This window comes from Salmo salar, chromosome ssa25 (genome assembly GCF_905237065.1).
Source record: "Salmo salar chromosome ssa25, Ssal_v3.1, whole genome shotgun sequence".
NCBI classification, from domain to species: Eukaryota; Metazoa; Chordata; class Actinopteri; order Salmoniformes; family Salmonidae; genus Salmo; species Salmo salar.
In genome coordinates, this window is record NC_059466.1 from 17779646 (window position 1) to 17792886 (window position 13241).

Here is a 13241-nt window from a genome sequence, read left to right on the forward strand (position 1 = left end):
AACGAGAGTGTACAGGTCGCAATGCTGGGTAGTGTATGGGGTTTTGGTGAGAAAACGGATGGCACTGTGATAGACTGCATCCAGTTTGTTGAGTATTGAGTGTTGGAGGCTATTTTATAGATGACATCACCGAAGTCGAGGATCAGTAGGATGGTCAGTTTTAGGAGGGTATGTTTGGCTGCATGAGTGAAGGATGCTTTGTTGCGATATAGGAAGCCGATTCTAGATGTAATTTTGGATTGGAGATGCTTAATGTGAGTCTGGAAGGAGAGTTTACAGTCTAACCAGACACCCAGGTATTTGTAGTTGTCCACGTATTCTAAGTCAGAGCTGTCCAGAGTAGTGATGCTGGACGGGCGAGCAGGTGCGGGCAGTGATCGATTGAATAACATGCATTTAGTTTTACTTGCGTTTAACCTCTTACATCTAGACGTTCCGCTAGCGGAACACCTGCTCCAATATCCAATGATAGGTGTGGCGCGAATTACAAATTCCTCAAAAATACAAAAACTTCAATTTTTCAAACATATGACTATTTTACAGCATTTTAAAGACAAGACTCTCCTTTATCTAACCACACTGTCCGATTTCAAAAAGGCTTTACAGCGAAAGCAAAACATTAGATTATGTCAGCAGAGTACCAAGCCAGAAATAATCAGACACCCATTTTTCAAGCTAGTGTATAATGTCACAAAAAAACAAAACCACAGCTAAATGCAGCACTAACCTTTGATGATCTTCATCAGATGACAACCCTAGGACATTATGTTATACAATACATGCATGTTTTGTTCAATCAAGTTCATATTTATATCAAAAACCAGCTTTTTACATTAGCATGTGACGTTCAGAACTAGCATTCCCACCGAACACTTCCGGTGAATTTACTAAATTACTCACGATAAACGTTCACAAAAAACATAACAATTATTTTAAGAATTATAGATACAGAACTCCTTTGTGCAATCGAGGTGTCCGATTTTAAAATAGCTTTTCGGTGAAAGCACATTTTGCAATATTCTGAGTACATAGCCCGGCATCACAGGGCTAGCTATTTAGACACCCAGCAAGTTTAGCCTTCACCAAACTCCGATTTACTATTAGAAAAGTTTGATTACCTTTGGTGTTCTTCGTCAGAATGCACTCCCAGGACTGCTACTTCAATAACAAATGTTGGTTTGGTTCAAAATAATCCATAGTTATATCCAAATAGCGGTGTTTTGTTCGTGCGTTCAAGACACTATCCGAAGTGTAAATAAGGGTCATGACGCATTTCGTGACAAAAAATGTCTAAATATTCCATTACCGTACTTCGAAGCATGTCAACCGCTGTTTAAAATCAATTTTTATGCCATTTTTCTCGTAAAAAAGCGCTAATATTCCGATCGGGAGTGGTGGTTTTTGTTCAAAGATAAAACATGGAGTCCACTCGTGCACGAGCCTGAGTCTCACAGTACTGTGACCAGCCACTATCCAAACGCGCGAATGTTTTTCAGCCAGAGCCTGCAAAGCCACGATTCAGCTTTTTGCCGCCTTCTGAGAGCCCATGGGAGCCGTAGGAAGTGTCACGTAACAGCAGAGATCCCCTGTAATGGATAGAGATAATCAAGAAGGCCAAGAAATTGTCAGACAGGGCACTTCCTGCATGGAATCTTCTCAGGTTTTGGCCTGCCAAATGAGTTCTGTTATACTCACAGACACCATTCAAACAGTTTTAGAAACTTTGGAGTGTTTTCTATCCAAAAGTTAATAATTGTATGCATATTCTAGTTTCTGGGCAGGAGTAATAATCAGATTAAATCGGGTTCGTTTTTTATCCGGCCGTGAAAATACTGCCCCCTAGCCATAACAGGTTAAGAGCAGTTGGAGGCCACGGATGGAGAGTTGTATGGCAATGAAGCTCGTCTGGAGGTTTGTTAACCTCTATGGGCTAGGTGGGACGCAAGCGTCCCACCCGTGGTGCACTCCATCAACAGCAGATGCATTTCAAGAGCGGCAAATTTGAATCCAAATAAATGTCAAAATTCAAATTTTTCAAACATACAACTATTTTACACCCTTTGAAAGATAAACATCTCCTTAATCTAACCACGTTTTACGATTTCAAAAAGGTTTTACGGCGAAAGCATAAATTTAGAGTATGTTAGGACAGTACATTTACAAGAGTTGTGTGTAATGTTTTGTCAATTCAAAGACAGGGTCACCAAAACCATAAAACCAGCTAAAATGATGCACTAACCTTTTACAATCTCCATCAGATGACACTCCTAGGACATTATGTTAGACAATACATGCATTTTTAGTTCTATCAAGTTCATATTTATATCCAAAAACAGCGTTTTACTATGGCATTGATGTTGAGGAAATCGTTTTCCTCCAATAACCGGCAGTCAAGTCAGCACCACAAATTAAATAATTAAAATTAGAAAACATTGGTAAAATATTATATTGTCATTTAAAGAATTATAGATTTACATCTCTTGAACGCAATCAACTTGCCAGATTTAAAAATAACCTTACTGGGAAATCACACTTTGCAATAATCTGAGCACTGCGCCCAGAAAAATACGCGTTGCGATACAGACTAGCCGTCATGTTGGGGAGATCTAAAATCGAAAATACTATGTAAATAATCCATTACCTTTGATTCTCTTCATCAGATGTCACTTCCAGGTATCACAGGTCCATAACGAATGTAGTTTTGTTCAAAAAAGCTCATCATTTATGTCCAAAAATCTCCGTCTTGTTAGCACATGATCTAAGCCCGCCGGACTTCACTTCATGAACGAGGGAAAAAATATATTTACGTTCGTTCAAACATGTCAAACGTTGTATAGCATAAATCATTAGGGCCTTTTTTAACCAGAACATGAATAATATTCAAGGTGGACGAATGCATTCTCTTTTATAACGTATTGGAACGAGGGTACCCAACATGAACTCGCGCGCCAGGTGTCTAATGGGCCATCATCGTTCCATGGCTCTTGTTCGGTCAGATCTCCCTCCAGAAGACTCAAAACACTTTGTAAAGGCTGGTGACATCTAGTGGAAGCAATAGGAAGTGCCAAAATATTCCTCAGCCCCTGTGTTTTTCAATGGCATAGGTTTAAAGGTAATACAACACATCAGGTATCCACTTCCTGTCAGAAAATGTCTCAGGGTTTTGCCTGCCAAATGAGTTCTGTTATACTCACAGACACCATTCAAACAGTTTTAGAAACTTTAGAGTGTTTTCTATCCATATATAATAAGTATATGCATATTCTAGTTACTGGGTAGGATTAGTAACCAGATTAAATCGGGTACATTTTTTTATCCAGCCGTGCAAATACTGCCCCCTAGCCCTAACAGGTTAACACAGTGTCCAAAGAGGGGCCAGAAGTATACAGAATGGTGTCGTCTGCGTAGAGGTGGATCAGAGAATCACCAGCAGCAAGAGCAACATCATTGATGTATACATAGAAGAGAGTCGGCCCGAGAATTGAACCCTGTGGCACACCCATAGAGACTGCCAGAGTTCCAGACAACAGGCCCTCCAATTTGACACACTGAACTCTATCAGAGAAGTAGTTGGTAAACCAGGCGAGGCAATAATTTGAGAAACCAAGGCTGTCGAATCTGCCAAAAAGAATGTGGTGACTGACAGAGTCGAAAGCCTTGGCCAGGTTGATGAATATGGCTGCACAGTAATGTCTCTTATCGATGGCGGTTATGATGACGTTTTGGACCTTGAGCGTGGCTGAGGTGCACCCATGACCATCTCTGAAACCAGATTGCATAGCGGAGAAGGTACGGTGGGATTCGAAATGGTCGGTAATCTGTTTGTTAACCTCTCTTGGGCAGGTGGGACGCTAGCGTCAAAAGAGCTTCACGGGGAAAGCACACTTTGCAATAATCTGAGTACTGCGGTCAGAAAAAGACCTCAAGCAATACAGATACCCGCCATTTTGGAGTCATCTAAAATCATAAATAGCATTAGAAATATTCACTTACCTTTGATGATCTTCATCAGAAGGCACTTCCAGGAATCCCAGGTCCACAATAAATGTTGTTTTGTTCAATAAAGTCCATAATTTATGTCCAAATAGCTCCTTGTTGTTTGCGCGTTCAGTAAGCTACTCCAAGTGTAGGAAACGCGGCCAAAATGTCACAACGAAAAGTCAAAAAAAGTTATATTTACGTTCGTTCAAACATGTCAAACGTTGTATAGCATCAATCTTTAGGGCCTTTTTAACTTAGAACTTCAATAATATTCTAACCGGACGATTCCAATGTCTTGAAAAACGTTTTGGAACACAGCTACCCCTCACGTGAACGCGCACCAATGAACTCATGTGCTTTCCTGAGTCAACAACTTCCAACTTCCTTTGTTGGCTCTCTGTTCACCATAGATGCCTCAAACAACTTTCTAATGACTGTTGACATCTAGTGGAAGCCTTAGGAAGTGCAAAATGAACCCTAAGTCACTGTGTGTTAGATTGGCAATCACTTGAAAAAACTACAGCCTCAGATCCTCCACATCCTGGTTGGATTTTTTCTCAAGTTTTTGCCTGCCATATGAGTTCTGTTATACTCACAGACATCATTCAAACAGTTTTAGAAACTTCAGAGTGTTTTCTATCCAATAATATGCATATTCTAGTTCCTGGCCGTTTAATTTGGGTACGTTTTTCGTCCGGCCGTGAAAATACTGCCCCCTACCCAAGAGAGGTTAACCTGTTGGGGATAGGGGGCAGTATTTGCACGGCCGGATAAAAAACGTACCCGATTTAATCTGGTTACTACTCCTGCCCAGTAACTAGAATATGCATATAATTGTTTGATTTGGATAGAAAACACCCTAAAGTTTCTAAAACTGTTTGAATGGTGTCTGTGAGTATAACAGAACTCATTTGGCAGGCCAAAATCTGAGAAGATTCCAAACAGGAATCTCTCTCTCTGACTATTTCTTGGCCTTCTTGATCATCTCTAACCAAAACAGGGGATCTCTGGCATAACGTGACATTTTCTAACGCTCCCATAGGCTCTCAGAAGGTGCCAGAACGATGAATGGTGACTTTGCAGGCCATGGCTGAAAAACATTAGCGCATTTGGATAGTGGTCGATCTGAGGACAATGAGACTGGAGGCGCGTGCACGAGCCGACACCATGTTTACTTTCTCTCTCTTTGAACGAAAACAACGACTCCCGGTCGGAATATTATCGCTTTTTTACGAGAAAAATCGCATAAAAATTGATTTTAAACAGCGTTTGACATGCTTCGAAGTACAGTAATGGAATATTTTGAAATTTTTTGTCACGAAACGCGTCGGGCGCGTCACCCTTCTTTACCCTTCGGATAGTGTCTTGAACGCACGAACAAAACGCCGCTATTTGGATATAACTATGGATTATTTGGAACCAAACCAACATTTGTTATTGAAATAGAAGTCCTGGGATGTGCATTCTGACGAAGAACAGCAAAGGTAATCCAATTTTTCTAATAGTAATTCTGAGTTTGGTGAGTACCACACTTGGTGGGTGTCAAAATAGCTAGCCTGGGAACAACATGGTTGGTTAAGGCATATTGAGCAGGGCTAGAGGCTCTACAGTGAAATAAGACAGTAATCACTAACCAGGACAGTAATGGACGAGGCATATTGATATTAGAGAGAGGCATGCATAGCCAAGTGAACATATGGGTGGTAAAGAAGGATGATAGCAGTGCCGGCTATGTTATGTGTGATGATTGAGGCCCTAGACAAATTTGACAGTCACAAGACAGGGATCTCAAATAGGCCTACTGTAGCCTACTGTTCAGATGGGTTAAATGGAAACTGAAATCTAGACACTGACTGTAGGTCTATAACCTCTCACATAGCCTTAATATTTTGACAATGGAACAGAAGTAGAGAGATATGATTTATTTCTTTCAGCATCTTCAGATAATGTGAATGTGCCGTTAGATACAATCTGTAGAGGTATTGTCTTTATCAGTATCATCAAAGCTGATAGTATTACTTTCTTTTTCCTTACAACCAGTCAAACCGATGTCATTCGGACATTTTGTACAGAAAATCGTTCCCGTTGAATATATACTGCTCAAAAAAATAAAGGGAACACTAAAATAACACATCCTAGATCTGAATGAATGAAATAATCTTATTAAATACTTTTTTCTTTACATAGTTGAATGTCCTGACAACAAAATCACACAAAAAGAATCAATGGAAATCCAATTTATCAACCCATGGAGGTCTGGATTTGGAGTCACACTCAAAATTAAAGTGGAAAACCACACTACAGGCTGATCCAACTTTGATGTAATGTCCTTAAAACAAGTCAAAATGAGGCTCAGTAGTGTGTGTGGCCTCCACGTGCCTGTATGACCTCCCTACAATGCCTGGGCATGCTCCTGATGAGGTGGCGGATGGTCCTGAGGGATCTCCTCCCAGACCTGGACTAAAGCATCCGCCAACTCCTGGACAGTCTGTGGTGCAACGTGGCGTTGGTGGATGGAGCGAGACATGATGTCCCAGATGTGCTCAATTCGATTTACGTCTGGGGAACGGGCGGGCCAGTCCATAGCATCAATGCCTTCCTCTTGCAGGATCTGCTGACACACTCCAGCTACATGAGGTCTAGCATTGTCTTGCATTAGGAGGAACCTAGGGACAACCGCACCAGCATATGGTCTCACAAGGGGTCTGAGGATCTCATCTCGGTACCTAATGGCAGTCAGGCTACCTCTGGCGAGCACATGGAGGGCTGTGCAGCCCCCCAAAGAAATGCCACCCCACACCATGACTGACCCACCGCCAAACCGGTCATGCTGGAGGATGTTGCAGGCAGCAGAACGTTCTCCACGGCATCTCCAGACTCTGTCACGTCTGTCACGTGCTCAGTGTGAACCTGCTTTCATCTGTGAAGAGCACAGGGCGCCAGTGGCGAATTTGCCAATCTTGGTGTTCTCTGGCAAATGCCAAACGTCCTGCACGGTGTTGGGCTGTAAGCACAACACCCACCTGTGGACGTCGGGCCCTCATACCACCCTCATGGAGTCTGGTTCTGCCCGTTTGAGCAGACACATGCACATTTGTGGCCTGCTGGAGGTCATTTTGCAGGGCTCTGGCAGTGCTCCTCCTGCTCCTCCTTGCACAAAGGCGGAGGTAGCGGTCCTGCTGCTCGGTTGTTGCCCTCCTACGGCCTCCTCCACGTCTCCTGATGTACTGGCCTGTCTCCTGGTAGCGCCTCCATGCCCTGGACACTACGCTGACAGACACAGCAAACCTTCTTGCCACAGCTTGCATTGATGTGCCATTCTGGATGAGCTGCACTACCTGAGACACTTGTGTGGGTTGTAGACTCCGTCTCATGGTACCACTAGAGTGAAAGCACCGCCAGCATTCAAAAGTGACCAAAACATCAGCCAGGAAGCATAAGAACTGAGAAGTGGTCTGTGGTCCCCACCTGCACAACCACTCCTTTATTGGGGGTGTCTTGCTAATTGCCTATAATTTCCACCTGTTGTCTATTCCATTTGCACAACAGCATGTGAAATTTATTGTCAATCAGTGTTGCTTCCTAAGTGGACAGTTTGATTTCACAGAAGTGTGATTGACTTGGAGTTACATTGTGTTGTTTAAGTGTTCCCTTTATTTTTTTGAGCAGTGTATATATATATTTTTGCATTTTCTCCCGGTGCCTAAACATCTCCGCCAAAGAAGCCGAGATGACAGAGAATACTGTACTGATGTCAACTAGATAGAAGTATTCATTCTATCGATTTATTACATTATTCTCGTGAGCAAGGGTTCATTTTTCTTCAAGGGCAACATATAATGACAGGATAGAAGCTGCATGTATATTATTATTATTATTATATATATTTTTTTATTTAACCTTTATTTAACTAGGCAAGTCAGTTAAGAACAAATTCTTATTTACAATGAAGGCCTACCCGGCCAATAGATGGTGACACTGGGCCAATTGTGCGCCGCCCAATCACGGCCTAATGTGATACAGCCTGGATTCGAACCAGGGACTGTAGTGATGCCTCTTGCACTGAGATGCAGTGCCTTAGACTGATGCCGCTCGGGAGCTTATAGACAAGTTGACTAACAAATATCTTACCAAAATGTTGGAAATTATAAGGAGAAACATATCTAAATCAGGCCCCAAAAAAACGTGCACACCCTGTCAAAAAATCTTTCCGCAGTCTCTGACTGTAGCTTACAGCGCATTTTCTACATTAACAGGTTAGTGTCGGGTGCGGGCGAATACCGGTCATTTATAATATTAAAAAGCTGATTGGGCAGCTCAGCCACTGAGCCAGCATTTTGTCATGATAAATGTGGAAATAGCAAGCATTTTTTAAACAGTCTGTAAGTTTGAGGTGGGATTTTTTTTAAATAATTTTTGGTCTTATTTATGCTTTGTCTACAAGTGTGAGTATAGGAAGAGTCAACATTATTTGTGTATAAGTTAATAGAATATCAGCCTTCAAAAGTGTGATTTTCACCGGACACAGTTACTTTAACATTCCAATCTTGTCAACACCGAAGCAGTGATAGAGTTTTCAGTCTAACAGATTCTTACGTTGTCACAATGATGGTACCCAAGTGAATGTTGCTTATTCTTTTATGTTTGTTTTTCATCTATATCCTTCGGTCACCCAGTTCTAAAACAAATGACAGATCAATGATCTAATCCATTCCTCACTGCTCTCTCTTCCCTCCTCCGGTAGATCATTCAGAGACAGTCAGCAGAGGCAAGGGGCCATTAAGGAAAGCTTCAAAAAACAACTCAGTGGTAATTGGAGGTGAGTTTTCCAATTCAGAGTTGTTAAAGTGCTCAATTGCCAAAGTCAGTGTGATGTGAAATGAGCCCCAGCGATCTCTGCCTCTCTCATCAGACGTTTTCTCTGAATAATGTGTGTCTGTCAAGATAGGATAACATGCCACAGTTTAAGGTATTTCCAGCACTGGTGAGACTTCCAAAGTAATTACCCAGAAGCGATGTTATTTGAACTGTAAAGTAAAAGGTCTTGTAAATTGACTTTCAGTCAGATATGATTGTATGCCATGGAGTTAATGGATTGACTGATCTAAAAATATATATATATATAATTCCTGAGTAAATTCCTAGTGAGAGACATTTTTGTCAATGGATTTTAAGTTCAAACAATTATCTGTGCCACTGAAGTTAAAAGATATGGAAGGTCATTTTGCTGAGCCTAAACAGTCAAATTACAATCAAATCAGATGTTATTTGTCACATGCTTCGTAATCAACAGGTGTAGAACAACAGTGAAATGCTTACGGGCCCTTCCCAACAATTCAGAGAGAGAGAAATTACTTAATAGATATAATATAGACATAGAAAAACATTTATCCTAATAGAAGAAAGAACTTCCTCTGTGGTCCACTAAAGATGATTGCTATTTCTCCCCCACAGGAGTGGTGTCAGCGGTGGTCTTCATCACTCTGTGTGTGGTGGCGGTGATGACCCGTTTCCTGTATCAACACCGGCAAGCCCAGAGAGATGCCAGCATCAAGGAGAAGGAGCACCGTCACAACCTGGAAACAGCCTACCGGAGAGAAGCAGCCTACCAGGCAGAACCAGCGTACCGAACAGAGCTCCACCTCCACCACAGCTCCACCCTCAGGGACAACAGGGAGTACTACATCTGAACACCAGTGTCCCAGTCCCTTGGTCATCAGGGAAGGCCTCTTCTCTGTTAGTGGATTTGGAAGTAGAGATGTTGCTGCAGAATCATGGACAACATTCCGGAAAATCAAATGAACCCAGAGCCCATGCCCAGTACCCTTGCACAGGGATTCTGCCAGGGCCAATGTCTGATTGTTACAAAACATGTAGGTAGTGGACAGCGAGTTTAGACGATTTTTAGGGCTGTAAGTGTATTATGTGGTTGGTGGAACTGTTAAACAATATGGAGTGAATATGCAGGTGTGATTGTGAACCATTTCTCAACCAGCAGAAGTAATGACTGAGATAAAGAAGGAAGGGAAACATAAGTGAATTTCACCTGCCACACCTACTGAATGTGTACAAATTCCTGAATACATCATTATTCTTGTAACCCCCAATATTCTTCAAGATTTCCCTCAGAGTTCTTTGGAACGTCCTAAATTACATGTGAAAGATACGAACGTACTGTAGGTCTGTAAATGACGCCAACTGTGAACTTTCCAGTGTGGCAAGGGGCCTATACTGCCTTCTGTAAGAGTGCCTCTTCATATTGTTTTAACCTATTTTTTTAACAACCCTTTACAACTTGGTTTCAACTCATTAGTGTTAACTTGTGTTTTGAATTTTGTATAAGGGAATCAATCACACATCTGAACATGACGCACCTGTACTGTAAAATCATCCTCTGTTCGAACCTATAACAAATGGAAGGTGTATTTTGTTGTAATTATACAATGCTGTAATTTATGTTTAAATGATGCATTATGCTCAAAGGGGAGTATTTTGCTATCAGATGGATTGATAAGTACAGTTTATGTTCCACTTCAAAAGCTGTGCTGACCTAGATCATTTAGAGACATGCCTGTGACTGGAATTTACCTACAAATTTGCCATTCAAATCAATGCATGGTTGTGCGAAGATTCAAGTCACGAAGCTGTGTCTCAAGACAAGAAATGATCAGATGTCTCTATAGAAAAACTTTACTAACCACTAACAATGAGATTTTGCTCATTGTTTTATTACATTTGTCATTTATTTACCTTTCCTTCTTTATGATTTGTATAGTTGCAGTTGTACAGGTATATTGTATAGATGTATATTTATTAATAAACGGAAGACATTCTTAATTATATATTGTAATGTAGCTTTTTCCCTTCTTACATCCCTTGGAATAGTTCAGTTGACTGTGATGTCAATTAAAATGATGTGGATTTGCAAGTCAATCCAATCTTCAGAAATGTAGTAACCTACATTAAAATATGTTTATTGAAATATCAAAATGAAATGCATGATTATAGGATCATGTAATATTCCCCAAATCCTCATCTAACCTCTTGTGATCTTCCAGGCAAATAGATACAAACACTCCCCACTTTACATGCTCAATGGAGGGTTGATACAGTCAGTTTGAAATAAAACAACTAGGTCATGAGCCGCTTAAATAAAATATCTCTGACAGTGTATATGTAAAATAAGTTCAATCAAATCAAAATGTATCAAGACAAAGGTTGGGCTGTTGGGATGATAAATTGAGAGATATATCATTCATTCACTGATTGACATGTTCAAGAGAGATGTTCTTAAGCCATTTTGCCACAACTTTGGAAGAATGCTTGGGGTCGTTGTCCATTTGGAAGACCCATTTGCGACCATGTTTTAACTTCCGGACTGATGTCTTGAGCTGTTGCTTCAATATATCCACATAATTTTCCTCCCTCATGATGCCATCTATTTTGTGAAGTGCACCACTCCCTCCTGCAGCAAAGCACCCCCAGAACATGATGCTGCCACCCCTTGTGCTTCACAGTTGGGATGGTGTTCTTTGGCTTGCAAGCCTCCCCCTTTTTCCTCCAAACATAACGATGGTCATTATGGCCTAACAGTTCTATTTTTGTTTCATCAGACCAGAGCACATTTCTCCAAAAAGTACGATCTTTGTCCCCATGTGCAGTTGCAAACCGTAGTCTGGCTTTTTTATGGCGGTTTTGGAGCAGTGGCTTCTTCCAATTTGTGGGCAGAACTGAAAAAGCGTGTGCGAGCAAGGAGGCCTACAAACCTGACGCAGTTACTCCAGCTCTGTCTGGAGGAATGGGTCAAAATTCACCAAACTTATTGTGGGAAGCTTGTGGAAGGCTACCCAAAATGTTTGACCCAAGTTAAACAATTTAAAGGCAATCATACCAAATACTATTTGAGTGTATGTACATTTCTGGCCCACTGGGAATGTGATGAAAGAAATAAAAGCTAAAATAAATCATTCTCTCAACTATTATTCTGACATTTCACATTCTTAAAATAAAGTTTTGATCCTAACTGACCTAAGGCAGGGAATCTTTACTAAGATTAAATATCAGGAATTGTGAAAAACTGAGTTTAAATGTATTTGGCTAAGGTGTATGTAAACTTCCGACTTCAACTGTACATGTTACAAGCAGACCACCATAGTCTCCGTGCCCAAGAATGTCAAGGTAACCTGTCTAAATTACTTTTGCCCCATAGAACTCTGTAGCCATGAAATGCTTTGAAAGGCTGGTCATGGCTCACATCAACACCATCATCCCAGGAAACTTGGACCCACTCCAATTTGCATACTGCCCCAACATACTGTATCCACAGATGATGCAATCTCTATTGCACTCCACACTTTTCTCCCACCTGGACAAGAGGAACACCTACGTGAGAATGCTGTTCATTGACTACAGCTCAGTGTTCAACACCATAGTGCCCTCCAAACTCATTGCTAAGCTCAGGACCCTAGGACTGAACACCTTCCTCTGCAACTGGATCCTGGACTTCCTGATGGGCTGCCCCAGGAGCTAAGGGTTGGCAACAATACATCCGCCACACTGAACCTCAACACGGGGGCCCCTCAGGGGTGGGTGCTTACTCAACTCCTGTACTCCCTGTTCACCCACGACTGCATGACCAAGCACGACTCCAACACCATCATTAAGTTTGCTGACAACACAACGATGGTAGGCCTGATCACTGAATATGATGAGAAATCATACAGGGAGTAGTTTAGTTACCTGGCCGTGTGGTGCCAGGACATCAACCTCTCCCTCAACGTCAGCTGATCGTGAACTACAGGAAACAGAGGGCCGAGCATGGGCCGATCCACATCCTGTAGTGAAGCGGGTCGATAGCTTCACGATCTATGGTGTCCGCATCACTAAGGAATTAACATGGTTCAAACACAGCAACACTGTTGTGAAGAAGGCACGACAACGCTTCTTTCCCCTCAGGAGGTTGAAAATACATTTTTTTTATTATTTTAAAAAATATATATACACTGCTCGAAAAAATAAAGGGAACACTTAAACAACACATCCTAGATCTGAATGAAAGAAATAAGCTTATTAAATACTTTTTTCTTTGCATAGTTGAATGTGCTGACAACAAAATCACACAAAAAGAATCAATGGAAATCCAATTTATCAACCCATGGAGTTCTGGATTTGGAGTCACACTCAAAATTAAAGTGGAAAACCACACTACAGGCTGATCCAACTTTGATGTAATGTCCTTAAAACAAGTCAAAATGAGGCTC

General features: G+C 41.4%; 1 protein-coding gene across 1 annotated transcript in view; it reads left to right on the forward strand.

Annotated features, from left to right (window-relative positions):
- LOC106586282 (contactin-associated protein-like 5) overlaps positions 1-10821 on the forward strand; it is a 79520-nt gene extending 68699 nt beyond the window's left edge. Inside the window, exons 23-24 of the mRNA XM_014173412.2 lie at positions 8726-8800; positions 9436-10821. Of these exons, the coding sequence (XP_014028887.1) occupies positions 8726-8800; positions 9436-9671 (311 nt within the window). The 3' untranslated portion in view covers positions 9672-10821. The remainder of the gene's footprint in view (positions 1-8725; positions 8801-9435) is intronic.
- The last annotated feature ends 2420 nt before the right edge of the window (positions 10822-13241 follow it).